The following is a 17,154-nucleotide window of genomic DNA, read 5'->3' as shown; positions in this document are numbered from 1 at the left end:
AATTTGTCCTCTTTTCTCTTTGTAGACCTAAATAAAAATTCAAGTGGGATATATTCTGAAGCTTTGCTTACTACAAATATAGTGCCAATGTACCAGAGTTTTCAAGGTAAAAAATGTTAACTCTATATTTGATAATTTTAATGAATTTCTGCACATATAGGCATAATTCATTTGTAGTAGGTCTTATGATCTAAATTACATGAATTAATACCAAATACATTCTTAAACATTTGTTTATCTTTGAGAATACTAGTACACAAAAATTCTACAAGTATTAGAATTATCATATATTCCAGTATCCATTCTGGTTTATATTTAAGTGTTTGTAAACATTTTTGGTAAGAAAGTATGTGATGTTCTTCCTAAACTTATCCAGTGAATACAGTGTGCTAACACTTATATTAACTTTCATTTGGCTTTCTTGCTTAACTTTTTGGAAGTTCTTGATAATTATTTTTGTTTTTAAATGAATAGCTTTTATATCATCATTAACTATTGCAGCATTTGACTTTTACAGCATAAAAACAGTCACACTTAATTGATGTATGGAATATCAGAATATAAGCATGTAAGCAGTTTTTAGTCTAATTTATATCTAGAGTACTTGCAAATATTTCAAAGTTAATATTCAGCTATTAATAGGAAATCTGAAGAATATACCTCGTTTGTGTTTGTGACGTTGCTATGCTTTAGTGATGACAGTGATCGCAATTTCAGCATGATGTACTTGTTCAGGAATGCCTCAAATAGAGTTGAGTTCAACATTTGTCTGTGAGTCGTTTCAAAGGCCAAAGCTGAACAATGAATTTTTGGCCTGACACTAAGACTGGAGCCAAGGCTGGGTGTGGTAGCTCATGCTCGCGGTCCCAACACTTTGGGGGGGCCAACTTGGGAGGACTGCCTGAGGCCAGGAGTTCGAGATCAGCCTGGGAAACAGTGATACCTGGTCTCTAGTCTCTACAAAAAGTTTAAATTAGCTGGGCATGGTGATGTGCACCCGTAGTCCTAGCTATTCTGGAGACTGAGTCAGGAGCATCTCTTGACCCCAAGAGTTTGAGGTTGCAGTGAGCTATGATTGTGTCACACACTCCAGCCTGGGTGATATAGCAAGACCCTGTCTCTAAACAAAGCAAGACAAAGACTGAAGCCAAACTTGACTTTATTTACTATAAATGCTAATTTTGAATCATGGTGTTAATTTATTTCACATGACAACATGGTACTACCTTGTTCTTCTAAAAGTACACCATCTTCTATTTCGTTTCAGTTATATGGCGCTACTTTCATGACACTCTACTGCGAAAGTATGCTGAAGAAAGAAATGGTGTCAATGTTGTCAGTGGTCCTGTGTTTGACTTTGATTATGATGGACATTATGATCCTTCAGAGATTCTGAGGCAGTAAGAATATACTTCATTACTCTTAAAAATGGGTATCAAATCGATTACCATCCAGTTGAGTCAACAGAATCTTTTTTATCCAGTGTCAGGTATTTATGTGTATAACACTTCTGACTACACAGGAAGCCTCTTGAAATATCTGATTAATGTTGACATTTTGCTCAATGTTCAGTAAAATACTTTTAGGTCAAAGAAGTAGTGTTTCTCACCCATTCAGTTCAGTTGAATAATTTTTGAGCTTAGTTGTTGAACTCAGTGCTTAAGATCTGTGTGGCTAATTGTTAAGGTATGATCTTAATGGTACTGTCAGTCAGAAGATGAAGAATTCTGTGGTTGACTACAGGTATCCTGAGTCTAGGAATGAATAGGGTTATAAAGCTATAGTGCTTGGAGTCTGGTGCCCTTGGGGGTGAATGTTATGGTTTTTACTCAACTCTGGCTGGAGGGGCATGATACAAAGCAACCATCTGGAGGAAACCATCAGTGGCGCTTTTTTTAAAAAAAGAGAGGGAGAGAACATTTTAGAAACTGATTATCTTTATTAAAACAGTACAGTGTTTTTGGAAGCAATTTTGCTGTTAAGCCTGTAGGAAAAAGACTGAGATTCAGGCGCTCTCAGAACTTTCCTGCTCTCCCAGGCTAACTTAGATATATGTGACTTACAAAATATATAAGAAAGCACATCAGCTTGTAAAGTTACAGATTTTACTTTCCTTTGAGGCATATAAGCTGTAGCACTAGAGTGGATAGAGAAGAGAACTGCATGAGCTCCCTACCCACGGCTTCACCCAGAGCTCTCTGTTTAAATCCGTTTTATAGATTATGGTCATATTTGAAAACAATGATCCCACTACCTTAAATTTTGAAAGATGCTGAAAAAAAACAAACACAGCCTTAAAACAAAAGGAAATGAGAGAATGACTATGAGGTAAAGATGTTTGGGACATCTTTGATAATATACTGCAGGTAAAAAAAGTAAGTTTTGAAGATAAGGAAGAAAATCCAGTTAAAACGAACAATTCATGACAACGCATCCTCCCTGAAGAAGCTAATATAAAAAATCCCTAACCAGTTCTTTCTCTGCCCACTGTTTGTCTATAATGGCCTGGAAGTTAAGACTATCAAGGGCCGGGCGCCGTGGCTCAAGCCTGTAATCCCAGCACTTTGGGAGGCCGAGGCGGGTGGATCACAAGGTCAAGAGATCGAGACCGTCCTGGTCAACAAGGTGAAACCCCGTGTCTACTAAAAATACAAAAAGTTAGCTGGGCATGGTGGCACGTGCCTGTAATCCCAGCTACTCAGAAGGCTGAGGCAGGAGAATTGCCTGAACCCAGGAGGCAGAGGTTGCGGTGAGCCAGGATCGCGCCATTGCACTCCAGCCTGGGTAACAAGAGCGAAACTCCGTCTCAAAAAAAAAAAAAAAGACTATCAATAATGGGCGTAGGCGTTCAAAAATGATCTTTTCTTTAGTGTTTCAATTTCAGTGTCTTTAGGTAGTACTTAAAGAATTCCAAAAGTCGCCAGGCGCGGTGGCTCACGCCTGTAATCCCAGCACTTTGGGAGGCCGAGGCGGTTGGATCAAAAGTCAATAAATTTCTACAGAAAATAAAAAGTATTTGGACTGTGTTTATCTGCCTGTCTTCTAATGATTACTCTCAGTCTGGCAGAATACGTTGAGGGATTGTGATTACTAGCTTCTTATATTTAATTATTTGTTTGAATTTGATTTTTATATGTATTAAAAGCATGCTCTACTGAAATATTCATCAAGAAAAAAGATAGTTACTTCTTTCTTAAAATGAATATTGGCATATTTTACAGAAAAAGAAGAGTCATCCGTAATCAAGAAATTTTGATTCCAACTCACTTCTTCATTGTGCTAACAAGCTGTAAAGATCCATCTCAGACTCCTTTGCACTGTGAAAACTTAGACACCTTAGCGTTCATTTTGCCTCACAGGTCTGATAACAGTGAGAGCTGTGTGGTAAGTAGCTTTTGTATGTTTACTTTGCATATTAAAAATCTAAGCATATGCATATTTGTTTGTGTCAATTTATCTGACATTCCAGTGAGAGAAGACACGGCATTTGAATACACATGGACTTTGAAATTACAGGATGCCTTAAAATCTGATCTTTTAAGATGTCATATCTTTGGGGAAGACTACCCTCTTTTTTTTTTTTTGTACTTTTTTTGTATTAAAATGATTCTCATTTGCATGTTTGTAGTCTGTTCTGGAGAGTCGGGAAATGGGGGACCTGATCTGGGATGGCTTTCCGTAAGGCAAGGATGGGAGAAAGCCCTTGCCCCCTGGGAGAGTGCTCAGTGCACTTTGCTGCCAGAAACAAAGGATTCCACATGACATTCAAATACCCCTTGAAGGGCTTGAAACCCTTCTGGGCCTCTAAACAATCTAAAGAACTGACTTGGTCTAATAATCTCACCCATCCCCAACTCAGAGTCTGGTTTGAACTTTGATTCCTTAGTAAGAGGCATGGGGTGGAAGGTGGGGGTGGTACAGAGTGTCTGCATTTTTCATTTTCTTTCTTTTCTCTATCTCTTTTTTTTTTTTTTTTTTTTTAGAGATAGGGTCTTGCTATGTTGCCCAGGCTTGTCTTGAACTCCTGGCCTCAAATGATCCTTTTACCTTGGCCTCTCAAAGTGCTGAGGTTACAGGCTTAAACCACCATGACTGGCTCCTTTGTCTGGTAAAGATACTAAAAATCAGATCAGAATCAAACTTTTTATGGCTTAACCACTAAATTCTAGGTTTATCTGAAGTATGGATTTTCTTGTATTTCAAAACTGGATTTATAATTTCAGAGTGTCAGCACTGTTATAAATTACTCTTCAAGTTGTTGGACATTTCAAGTTTTCTATATATCACTTAATTAAAAATCTTATCCTTTCTTATCCTATTGTCATCCCAGTGTGTTTGGGAATAATTGTTTTATATTATCAATTTTTAAAATGTACATTGTAGATTTGGACATCAAGACTGCATAAAAGTTTAGCAATTTTTTTTTTTGAGAAGTCTCACTCTGTCGTCCAGACTAAAGGGCAGTGGTGCAAACTCTGCTCACTGCAGCCTCTAGTTCCCGGGCTCAAGTGATTCTCCTGCCTCAGCCTTCTGAGTAGCTAGGATTATAGGCACTTACCACCACACCCAGCTAAATTTTGTAGTTTTAGTAGACAAAGGGTTTCATTATGTTGGCCAGGCTGATCTCGAACACCTGACCTCAGGCGATTTGCTGGCCTTGGCCTTCCAAAGTGGTGGGATTACAGGTGTGAGCCACTGCACCCAGCCCATTTTAGCAATTTTTAAATTTTTCTCTTATGATAAGCCAAAATATTTTTCTTTCAGAGTACTTCCCACATTTCCTATTTTTTTTTTTCCATTGAAGTGACACCAAGTAAGTCTAGACCTGAATCTGCAAAAAGATTTAACTTTCATACCAGTTCCAATGGATGGGTTGTAGGTAACTGGAGTTAGGATCTTGGAACCTAGTATGACTCAGCAGGAAAGAGTGCTGCATTCACTCATTTATTCACTACAGTTATTGATCAACTTACGACCTATGCAACTTACGACCATTCGGCTTTATGACCATAATCGCTAGCCACGACTGCTCCGCATCTGGCAGCGCTAATGTTGCCCAGCTGGGCGTACGACAGTGTGGACCAGCTTCTGGCAGCACTACCATCTCCGCATGCACCATTTCAACTGTACATGTAGCCCATTCAACTTATGACCAAATCGTGTTACGACCGTTCCGCGGTCCCGACCATGGTCGTAAGTCGAGCACTAGCTGTGCTTCTTCAATTCAGCCATTCATTCATTCCTTTGATATTTATAATCAGGTGCTCTAGATACTGAGAACACAGAAGGGAACAAAACAGTGAGCTCTTCTCTGGGCCCAGGAGTATAATACAAGTATAATACAGTGCTCCATTCACCATCCCTGATGTGGTAGTCTTTCTGTGTATCATTAAAATTCATGAAGAAATGTCTCTCCTTAATGGGTTCTATGAAAAAGTTTCAGAATTACTTTTTCCTATATAACACATTTCTCATCAAGTTATTTTCCCCTTATTCTTCAGAATTAAATACAGAATAGCAAGACTTTAACTAGTTGGCTGCCTGATGATGATCTGACTCTGCTGAAAGTTATCAATATTGTGAGCATTCTTAGACACATGCAGCTATTCCTTCTTCATTACTTTCTTTCCTTTGAGAGATTATATTGTCATTGAATGTATCAGTTAGAGTAGAGTTCCGCAGCGAATAACAGAAACCCCTTTGCAGTGGCTTAAGCAAGTCAGGGTTCCTTCTGGAACAGGAAATCCAGCTGTGCACAGTCCTGGGATGGCACTTTGGGTCAGCAGCACGATTAGGGACTCAGAACTTTTCCCTTTTTTTGCTCTCCCTTTCTTAGCATCTGGCTTTGGCCCACATGGGCTGAAGAGCGGCTTCTGCTTCTCTGATATCATATCTCAGTTCTGCCCCCAATTCACCCGAAAATGAAGGCAGCCACAGGCATATGCTTACATCTCATTGAGCAAAATGATGTCAAGTGCTGTGAGTTAGGCATTGAGTTCCTTTTCCAACTCCAGCATTCCCATTGCTATTATGCCACTACCGTAATGAGAATATTAATCAAATTCTACAATGGCACTGTGCCTAGGAGATACTAAATATTGAACTTGAACCAGGGAGGGGATTGTTTTAAGGTATATCGTACAAACATATTGATTCCTCTGTTTCATCTCTTAAAGTAATGACTAAGGATTAGTTGGAACAGATGCCTTGCATGTACTTTTTAATCTATTCCTGTGAATGTTGGAACCGATGGCAATTATTGTTTGGTCAGGTAGTCCACTGAGTCAGGAATGTTTGCCCTTAGAGCTAGACTAAGGATTGTTACAGAGAGGGAGACAGTATGGGGTAGTGGGTGGTTGGAGGCTAATGGGAAAACAGAGGTTGTTGGTCTGTTTTATATGTGAAATATCTGTGTTTATTGTTTTCAATGAGTAATATCCTAAGAGTTACATGAACCTTTATTAAGAATGCCTTTAAAGCACAATCATAGCCCATGGACTAATGGATATATTCTTTGTCTAACTTTTCCCAGTGGCTAATTTCAGGAGAAATTAAGCTAACACATGGATGTGTGATTCCCATTCCTATAGCCTACTTCAGTGACTACCTTTCCTTCCATTTGCCAGAATATCAGTCTTTAATTCTTTTTGGATCTCATATCATTTAAGACTTTACCATCTCACCAGAAATGAAACTGTGCTTTACCACTTCCTCCAAGCCCATCTTTATGCATCTATATCGATAACACATTCTCCTAAGAACTAGTATTTGTGTAGTACATTTGCACACATCATTATATTTGATCCTCAAAACAGCCCCATGAGGAGGATACAGATAAAGGAATCAACATTTATATGTTAAATAACTTGCCTTCGTTTACCTGGTAGATAGTCACAGAACAGTCTCTTTTTAAAAATTTTCCAACTTTTATTTTAAGTTCAGGGGCATGTGTGCAGGATGTGCAGGCTTCTTGCATAGGTAAATGTGTGCCATGGTGGTTCTCTGCACAGGTGATCCCATTACCCTGTTATTAAGCCCAGCATCCAATAGCTCTTTTTTCTGATATTCCTCCTTCCACCCCCTGCTCTCCAACAGGCCCCAGTGTATGTTGTTCCCCCACATGTGTCTATGTGTTCTCATCCTTCGGCTCCCTCTTATAATTAAGAACATGTAGTTTTTGGTTTCCTGTTTGCTAAGGATAATGGCCTACAGCTCCATCCATGTCACTGCAAAGGACATGATCTTGCTCCTTTTTATGGCTGCATAGTATTCCATAGTGTACATATACCACATTTTCTTTATCCATTCTATCATTGATGGGCATATAAGTTGATTCCATGTCTTTCCTATTGTGAATAGTGCTGCACTGAACATATGTGTGCATGTATCTGGATAACAGAACAATTTGTATTCCTTTGGGTATATTCCCAATAATGGGATTGCTGGGCCAAATGGTATTCCTGCTTCTAGGTCTTTGAGGAATTGACACTGTCTTTAGTTCATAGTGGTTAAACTGATTTACACATCCACCAACAGTGTAAAAGCATTCTTTTTTTCCACAACCTTACCAGCATCTGTTGTTTTTTGACTTTTTTTGTAGTAGCCATTCTGAAAAGCAGATTCTTGACATTAATTTCCATATTCTTTCTATCATGCTATGTAATTTGTTTTCTCACTTTTTTAAAAAAAATCCCACACCATTGAAGTTTCTTAAACCCATGTAATGCATGATCGTCTGTTCCAGGTATATATATTTTTTCCAAACTTATGCGTCTAATGATACAGACATGCATGGTATGTATTAGAAGGACAGCTACTCAAGAGGAGAGATAATCCCTAACAAATCATGTGGCATGTTCCACTTCAGAGCTGAAATCTCATAAATGATTAAACTGGGGAGATGGAGCGCTTATAGAAGTGAACTGAGTGTTCTCTTGGTAACTTTTCTTTTATATTTCCTATTCTCCTAGCATGGAAAGCATGAATCTTCATGGATTGAACAGTTGTTAATGTTACACAGAGCACGAATCACAGATGTTGAGCACATCACTGGACTCAGCTTCTATCAACAAAGAAAAGAGCCAGTTTCAGACATTTTAAAGCTGAAAACACATTTGCTAACCTTTAGCCAAGAAGACTGATATTTTTTTAATTCCCAAACACCATAAATCTTTTTGAGAGAACCTTATATTTTACACAGTCCTCTATTCACACTATTGCGTTGTTCGGAAACTATCGACCAGAGTTAGAACGGAGCCCTCGGTGATACGGACATCTCAGGGAAACTTGCCTACTCAGCACAGCAGTGAGAGAGTGTTCCTGTTGGATCTTGCACATACTTGAATGTGTAAGCATTGTATACATCAATCAAGTTTGGGGGAATAAAAACAGACCACACCTAAAACTGCCTTTTTGCTTCTCTTAAGGGAGAAGTAGCTGTGAACATCGTCTGGATACCAGATATTTGAATCTTACTGTTGGTAATAAACCTTGATGTATTGGGCAAACAGTAGATTTGTTGATAGAATTGGGGTAGCCCATGTTACATGACTATCTTTATGAGAATTTTAAAGTGATCAGGATTTCTTTTAACTTGGAGTTTCATTTCTTTTCATTTTAATCAGAAAAAAAAGAAAAATTAACAGAAGCCAAAATACTTCTGAGACACTCTTTCAATCTTTGCTGTATATCCCCTCCAAAGCCAAATTATTAATCTTGGGTTTTTGTTTTTTCTTTTTTAATTTTTTTGATTGGATTTTTTTAGAGTTAATGATTCAAATGAGTTCAACTTTGAGGAAAGATCTTTGACTATACTTACCTATTATAAAATCTTACTCCGTATTTAAAAAATATATATTCCCATCTTGCTTACTGGTAATTAATATAGGTTTAAAATGGTTTTAAGTGTGGCCCTTTAGACTGCTAAAATTGTATCTTATCTTGGCAAAACTTCAGAGTACCGGTCAGCACATGCAAGGTGCCATTTTTTACTGAGATAGTGGGAGTGTTTCTCTCTGTGCACAAGACTTACTCTAGCAGTAGCAGAGCTGTTCTCTGTTGAACGGTTCATTTTGAAGTTCCATAGATTAAAGAGAACATGTCACCAGTCACCTCACATCTTCTTGGTGGACATGAAAAATTACACAATGACCTTGATTACTACCTTGACTGTACCTTTTTGTCCCTACCTGTGAGCTGTCTAAGATTTCATTAACTTTTAGGCTACCTAGGTTCAATTTAGGTATAATGTTAGTACACCAAAGATTTTTATATGTTCTTTGTATGACCATTCTTCAACAACCTAAAGGCCAGCTGCAAAGACCTTTGAAAAATATAATTTGCAACTGAAAATTATGTAATAATTTAGGAAGTTTCATTTTTGTTTTTAGTCCTGCAGTTTCCTCAGACTCTGTATATTTTTTTCAGTCTGTTTTCTCTGCTGTTCAAATTAGGTAATTTCTATTCTTCTGTCTTAAAGCTCACTAATTCTTTCTTCTGTCTAATCTGTTCTGCTATTGAGCCCATTTATTCCTGATTTTTATATTTTAGTTATTGTATGTTTTATTTCTAAAATTTCCATTTGGGTTTTCTTTATATGTTCTATTCACTTAGACTTTCTGTCTCTTGGTTGAGACCTTCTATGTTTTTATTTGTTTCAAGTGTATTTATACTTGCTTGTTGAGGCATTTTTGTGATGGCTGCTGCAAAATCCTTATCAGATAATTTCAACATCGGTCACCTCATTGTTTGCACCTGCTGATGCTCTTTTTTCCATTCAGAAAGATTTGCCTGTTTCTTGGTGTGTGGAATAATTTTTGATTGAAACCTGGATATTTTTAAGTATTATGTTATGAAACTGTAGATCTTATGTAAATCTTCTGCTTTAGTCAAGTTTCTCTGATACCGCCACAGCTGGAGAATTGGGAGCACAGCCTCATTATTACCAGGTGTGACTTGGGGTCCAAGTTCCCTTCTCAGCCTCCCTTGACACTTGGAGTGACAGAGTCCCCTTGTTACCGCTGGGCAAGGTGAGAATTCAGTTTCCCATTCGGACTCTATTGATTCCTCCCTGGCAGGGATGTGTGGGGCACTGTTTGCTGCACCCTGGGAATCTCTTCGGATGCTGTGGGACAGGAGTGACCAGGAAGGGCTTTATTACACCAGGTGGGAATGAAATTCCCAGTGGCCTGTACAGGTTTCTCCAGCACCACTCTGGTAGGAGAGTTGGGACACCTCTTTACAGCTTGGTGAGAATGTAGGTCTAGGCTCCTCACTCAGCATTTCCTAGTATGGGTGGGGCCGTGTTTTTTCCACGGTGTTGGGGTGGAGTAGAGCCGTCTTTACTCTTGCTTGGCTACCCTTTCTGGTCCTTTGGCAGGAGAAAGAGCACGGGACTCTTTTAGGGCTTTTTCTTTCCCCTGCATTTGTTGACATTTCCAGGTCGCTGACTTTTTCAGCTCCAAGTGGGAAATATTTGAGCTGAAAAGAAAACACAGGGAACTCATCACAGTGTTGTTCCTTGGGCCCCGATTTTCCTAGCCTGTCTATTTTCTCTCTACTGTTAAGAGTCTTGCTGTGTTTTATTATAATATCCAGGATTTTTATATTTATTTAGCAGAAGGGTATCTACTCTGTCCTTGTAGAAGTGTCTCACTGATTTTTATATATTCTTCCAGCACACACACATACACAATTTAACTCTAAGCATCTTAGCAGAGCTTAATTAAATGGGTAGATGCCTGTTTCCTTTGCTGGACACCAAGAATACAGGAAAGAACCAGTGACAGTTTTCACTGTCTTAGGGAGAAGAGGCAGCAGAAGTGTGAATGATCCCTAAAGAGTGATAGATGTTACCGTGAAGCCACAGGAAGGGTGCCAGGCAGCACAGAAGAGACATTGGATGCCTCTTGGTAGTAGAGGCAGTGGCTTCCCAGCCTTGGGGCTAAGGCTTGAAGAGTGAATTGGAGCTTTTCAGATGAGCAAGGCAAAGAAAGGACTTTATAATATTCCTTGGATGGATACATTTTTAACATTTTTCCATTTATAGCTACCTATATTTTCTACAAGTATCACTGTGACCAACTTATGTACAAATAGTTTTTCTTGCTTTGTTATAATAATCTGTTCTTAAAGAAAATGTCAGACTCTACATTCTATGCTGACTCTTAAGGAAAGACCACACACTACTTAGCTTTTTTTTTGTGATTCTTACATAGTATTCCCTTTTTCTTTCCTTTTCTTGAAAGAGACTCCTCATTTTGCCATTTTATTAGTTTAAATCTGTGTTTTTTAAAAATCAGTTTAAATCTGATAAAATGGTAAATGTGACTGATCTCTACTTCCCCAATTTGAATGGAAGTTCCCATTTACCATTTACCATTCAAAGTAGGATACATTCCCATTTATCATTCAAAGTGGGATAAATGTCTTTATCCTACTTTCTTCAATAAAGGCTGTTCTTTGCTTTTCAAATGCAAAGTGAAACCTTAATTTATCCTGAATTTTACTGCCATGCTTCAAGTCAGTACTTCTTAAGTGAGGTAAGTAACCTCCATAGAAAATTTCCATCAGTTCATTCATGAAAGAACAAAGAACCTGGAAAAGTATAAAAATATTTCCAAGAATCAGAGAAAAGTGGACAAACCTGAGGGAGAAGAAGGCAGATGCTCACGTTCCAGCAGGGAAGTGGCTGCATGGACTACAAGGACTGTTAGGCCAGTTGGCCAGTCCTGTTTAAGGAGACAAGCTGAGTATGGAACAGGGACCACCCTGTCCTCTGGGAAAGATTGTTACCCCCTTCACTTTTCTTTTGCCATTACCCATAATCACCGTCCTCCATTGCACTACGGTAGATGTTTACCCATCATATGAATGGGCATTTGAACTTTGAAACTGAATGTGGTGATTGCACTTCATGCCGAAGCTTATCACAGGGTGCTTTCATAAGCATTAAGTAACATTTTATAATGGCTGCAGTCCAAGGACATTTCCCTGGTTTTTGGCCAGTCTAAATATTGTAGGAGAGGGAGAAAAAAAGTGTATGGAATAGAGTTGTCTCTAAGGTAAGAAATGTGGATGTTCAAATAAAACATATATACAGAACCCTGGCTGCTTTCCTATGTGGCTATGTGTGTGGAGGATGGGCAGGGACATGGGCACCGGTGCTTCTCTGCAGACATGAAACTGAGTCCAAGGGTTGTTGATGGTTAACCACAGCTGTATTACTGGAAGGCAAAAAAAATACAAAGTTCATTTCAGGTTCATAGAGTAAACATTTCTGATCTGTGACCTATATCCTTGCTCTTGGTATTTTAGTTATATTTAATCATACTTCCAGGTAAAAACTAATGACTGGCACATACTTTAGGATTTAGAATGGTCTGGAACCAGACTTGGAAGTGCCATGGATTCTTTTAATGTGAAATTTTTGTACTTATCCTCTTCATTATAGTGATTGAAGAAAAAAAAAATGTTTAGTAGAAATCATATCCATACCAGAACTCATAGATATGTGAACTATGTTTTAGTCTACAAGAAACGGAAGAATCTCTGGACGAGGCATGATACTCCTGGGATGTGAAAAGGAAAGAACATAAAAGAAGCTTTCATCCTACCCAATGCTGTTGTTTTAAATTCAACTTTTTACTTGTCTGTAAATTCTCAATTCAAGGGACGATTTTAGGATTTTAATTAAAATGGCATATTTTAAATTATATGTCAGAAATTCAGAACTCAGAATGGAATATACTTTGAGTTTCACACAGTAGAGATACAAAACAATGTAAGAAATATATAGGAAATACATGTTTTGCAGTGTCTCATAGTTTTGCCCCACAATATTCTGATATTTTTCACTGTCAAAATAATTTATGCATATACTTAGATGGCATTGTGCTGGCTGTGACATAAAGGAAATAAAGCAGGGATCTCAGAAGTGAAAGTTTATAACTTACTAAAAACTCTAAAGGATGTTCTCAGTCCAATGAATGGATCTTGTTCAAATTTTCACAGTTTGGAAAATCTCTGATGACACCTACAGTTTTGGATTCTCTGTTTTATTCTATATCTTGACACAATGTCACTGCCTGTTTTGGAGAGTTACCCACTTATATTAAGGTCCAAACAGAAGCAAGATGGTAAATCTGTGGGTCCTTTGTCTGGGTACTTGTTCATAAGCTATCTCTGCAGTTTTACTCAACAGCACACTTTACTGGCACTGAAATAGATTTCCCCAGCTCAGGGTTGACAGTAGATTTCAAAGCTGCACTTCTCTTTGTCAGGCATTAGGGGTAAGTTGGAGAACAGGGCAGATGGGGTGCCTCCCCTTTTGGTGCTCTCTTGTCAATATTTGACCTTTATTTCAAGGTCCAGCCAAAGTCATATCCTGAGGATTCATCGGTCTTGTGGTCAGACTTTCCCAACATTGAAGGTCATATACAGCACATGCCCTCAGTCTCGTTCTTGTTATGTATTATAGTTATGTATTATAGTTGCAGTACAACTACAGATGTGTAATGCATTTTGTTATTCCATAACCCATACACCATGTTGTTAGATGGCACTGTGGCCTATTAAGAAATTTTACCCAGAGCCCAGACTCCAAATCCAAATATGCAAGTTGCTAAAACCGGTCTTTGCAAGCGTAACATGAAATAAGATAATTTCAAGGTGGTGTGGTTATAGGTAGAAGAGGATTGTAAGCTTCCACTCGGGGCTTCCAGGGACCTGATGGGATCTTATCCTACAGAAAACACCAACCTCTTAAGGAAACTGGGAAGTTCATAGAAGCTGCGCTACCTAAACATTTCCCAGCCTGTGATCCTATGAGAAAAGAAAAATAGCTCAGAACAGCCTGAGCTGTATGAGGCATGTAGAATTTATCAGGCCCAGACAGATGTGAGTGTGAGGCTATAGTCTTACCACCCACCTCTCGCCATGCCTGGGGGCAGTTGTTTAAAGGCATTTCATTCCTGATTAGCTGCCTCACTCATTATCCTTACACGCTTGGAGTTTGTGATGAAAAGAACAATGGATAGCCAATCAATAGCTTATGTTATTTTGATGTAACTTCATGGTAAACAATTTAGGAATTGCCTCTTTTTTTTCTTTAAATACTCACTTGTAACCGCTAATTGGAACATACATTTAGGGCAAACTTGAATCCATGCCCCTGGGTTACAATTCTCAAAACAGGCCCAAGTATACTCTGCTTATATTAAGTTTGCTTCAGTTTCTTCATTTAGGTCAACATCTGTTACATTTGCTTAGACTGTATACTTTGATCATATTCCTGAAAACTGTAATCCTGATGACATTTACATGTGCCGTTTCACAAGTGTAACCACCTGATGGGTTCTTCCTGCCTACTGACCAGACAAAACCAATTCACTGAGATTTGCAGTAAAGACAGCATTTAATTAATGTTAGGCTAGCCACATGGCTCAGAGGTTCGGATTTTTCAAGGATGGTTTGGTAGGCATGGGACTGGGGAATGGGTATTGCTGATTGGTTGGGTAGTCCGGGGTGTAAAAACAGTCCTCATGCATTGAGTCCACCTCTGAGTGGGAGACCACAGGACTGCCAAACTCATCTGTCATGGGTCCAAGTGAAGTCAGTCAGTTGCCAGAATGCAAAAATCAGTAAAATGTATCAAAAGATCAATCTTAGGTTCTACAGTAGAGATGCTATCTATAGCAACAATCGAGGAAGGCACAAATTTGCTTCATTGGATTGAGTGAAGATGGCCAGCATGTGAGGCTAGAAGAAAGATAGAGTCAGCCACGTTAGATTTCTCTCACGGTCATAATCTTTGCAAAGGCAGTTTCACAGGGCTACAGCTCAATACTGTGGAATTTCTTTTCAGTGATTGTAACTCTCATTTGGCATTTTAGCATATGTATTAGTCCATTCTCACATTGCTATAAAGATATACCTGAGACTGGGTAATTTATAAAGAAGAGAGGTTGTTTAGTGGGCTCGCAGTAATGCAGGCTGCACAGGCTTCTGCTTCTGGAAAGACCTTCTGCTTCAGGAAACTTACAATCATGGCGGAAGGGGAAGGGGGAGAAAGCATGGATTGACATGACCAGCAGGGGAGAGCAAGAGCAAACTGGGACGTGCACTTTCAAACGGGATCTCATAAGAGAACAACAAAGGGAAGTCTGCCCCCGTGATCCAGTCACCGCCCAGTGAGCCCCTCTTCCAACAGGGAGGAGAACCACCTGTATGAGCCCAGACAAGCCACAGAACCACGAAAAACAGAAAATTGTGCAAAGCCCATACATGAGTATATAATTTGTTATGCAGCATTCGTTAAATCTGACAACTGGTTTCCATTCCAAAGTAGCCAGGAAAAGCAATAGGTAAACCCATATAGTCGATTTGCTTTTCTTCATATTTGAGACAATTAGTGGGAAAAATCAGGGTTCTGAAAGGCTGGAGGGCAGAGTTTGGAGCCAATTCTGGCTCTGCTTCTTGCATTCAGAATACTCTGTTTATTTCAGAAGGTTGAGATGTTTCTCCAGTTAAGAGGGGGTATAAGCCACTCTGCAGCTACACTCTTTCTTGTAACACAATGTGTCATTTTAAACCCAGTTTGGCCACTCTTCCTTGGATTAGATGAACCTAATTATGGTCTGCTTGGGGAAACTTGGCCTGAGGCTGTGGATCTCTACTATTACTGTCTATAAAACTCAGCAAACCCCACTGATAGGTAGAATCCTGCCTATCACTCTCAGGACAGTCAGTAACTCTTCCTTATAAATACATAATAGGTAATTCTGAGGCTCGTGATCTATACTTTGAGAAATACAATTAACATAAATATAACATTTCAGAAAATAATAGGTCCGGTTTTACTTCTTTCCCTCAGTTGTTTGTGAAGAACTGAGACAGAGCCTAAGACCCAAAGCAAGACTCCATGTCTATAAAAAATACAAAACAAAGTAGCTATACATGGTGGTATGCACCTGTAGTTCCAGTTACTCAAGAGGCTGATGTGGGAGAATCCCTTGAGTTTGAGGCTGCAGTGAGCCATGATCATGCCATTGCACTGCAGTTTGTGTAACAGAGTGAGACCCGGTCTCAAAAAAATAAAAAAATAAAGAATTGGAGGCCAGGTGCAGTGGGTCATGCCTGTAATCCCAGCATTTTGGGAGGCCAAGGTGGGTGGATCACCTGAGGTTGGGAGTTCAAGACCAGCCTGACCAACATGGAGAAACATCATCTCTGCTAAAAATACAAAATTAGCTGAGCATGGGGACACATGCTTGTAATCCCAGCTACTTAGGAGGCTGAAGCAGGAGAATTACTTGAACCCGGGAGGCAGAGGTTGCGGTGAGCCAAGATTGTGCCATTGCACTCCAGCCTGGGCAACAACAGCAGAACTCCATCTCAAAAAACAAAAACAAAAACAAAAACAAAAAAAACAAAAACAAAAACAAAAAGGAAAAGAAAAATTAGGACAGAAGTCATTTGGGTATGCATATTGATTCCATATTTAAAAGAACACAGTAGATGCATACCCATGTTCACAGCGTTGTTCACAGTAGCCAGAGGGTGGAAACAACCCATGTGGCCATCAACAGATACATGAATAAATAAAACATGGGGTATTTATGGACTATCATGCAGCCGTAAGAAAGAAGGAAGTTCTCACATATGCTACAACATACGTGAACCTTGAGGACATTATGCTAAGTAATAGCCATTCACAAAAAGGCAATGTATGATTTCACTTACACAAGGCATCCAAAGGAGTCATAGTTCTAGAAATGGAAAGTTAATTGGTGTTTATGAGGAACTGAGGGAATGAGGAATTGTTTAATGGATATAGATTTTCACTTTTACAAGATGAAAGAGTTCTGCAGATCTGTGGAACAACAATGTTAACACTACTAAACACATACTTAAAATGTTTAAGATGGGAAATTTTATGTTATGTGAGTTTTTTTTTAATTGTGGTTAACCACAATTGATTTTTTCTTTTCTTTTTTTTTTTTTTTTAATGAGGAGGAAAAGAAAGGAGGAGGAGGAGGAAGAGGAGGAGGTCGTGTTGAAACAGAAATGGTGAATCCTGATTACAGATGGAGAATTTACAAGTTTGTTTTGACTGTGTTGTCACAGCAATACTAAAAACAACAGCATTAAATACAA

The 17,154-nt window shown here is 38.9% G+C and overlaps 2 protein-coding genes across 2 annotated transcripts in view; both read left to right on the top strand.

Annotated features, from left to right (window-relative positions):
• ENPP1 (ectonucleotide pyrophosphatase/phosphodiesterase 1) overlaps positions 1 to 13,136 on the top strand; it is an 86,112-nt gene extending 72,976 nt beyond the window's left edge. Inside the window, exons 22-25 of the mRNA XM_039467772.2 lie at positions 26 to 106; positions 1,268 to 1,400; positions 3,222 to 3,384; positions 7,971 to 13,136. Coding sequence (XP_039323706.1) covers positions 26 to 106; positions 1,268 to 1,400; positions 3,222 to 3,384; positions 7,971 to 8,141 — 548 coding nt within the window. The 3' untranslated portion in view covers positions 8,142 to 13,136. The remainder of the gene's footprint in view (positions 1 to 25; positions 107 to 1,267; positions 1,401 to 3,221; positions 3,385 to 7,970) is intronic.
• Positions 1 to 17,154, top strand: part of ENPP3 (ectonucleotide pyrophosphatase/phosphodiesterase 3) — a 286,041-nt gene that overhangs the window by 227,301 nt on the left and 41,586 nt on the right. The window lies entirely within an intron of this gene.

Source organism: Saimiri boliviensis, chromosome 4 (genome assembly GCF_048565385.1).
Source record: "Saimiri boliviensis isolate mSaiBol1 chromosome 4, mSaiBol1.pri, whole genome shotgun sequence".
Classification (NCBI taxonomy): domain Eukaryota; kingdom Metazoa; phylum Chordata; class Mammalia; order Primates; family Cebidae; genus Saimiri; species Saimiri boliviensis.
Note: the sequence above shows the minus strand (reverse complement) of the source record. Positions and strands in the feature narration are given on the sequence as shown.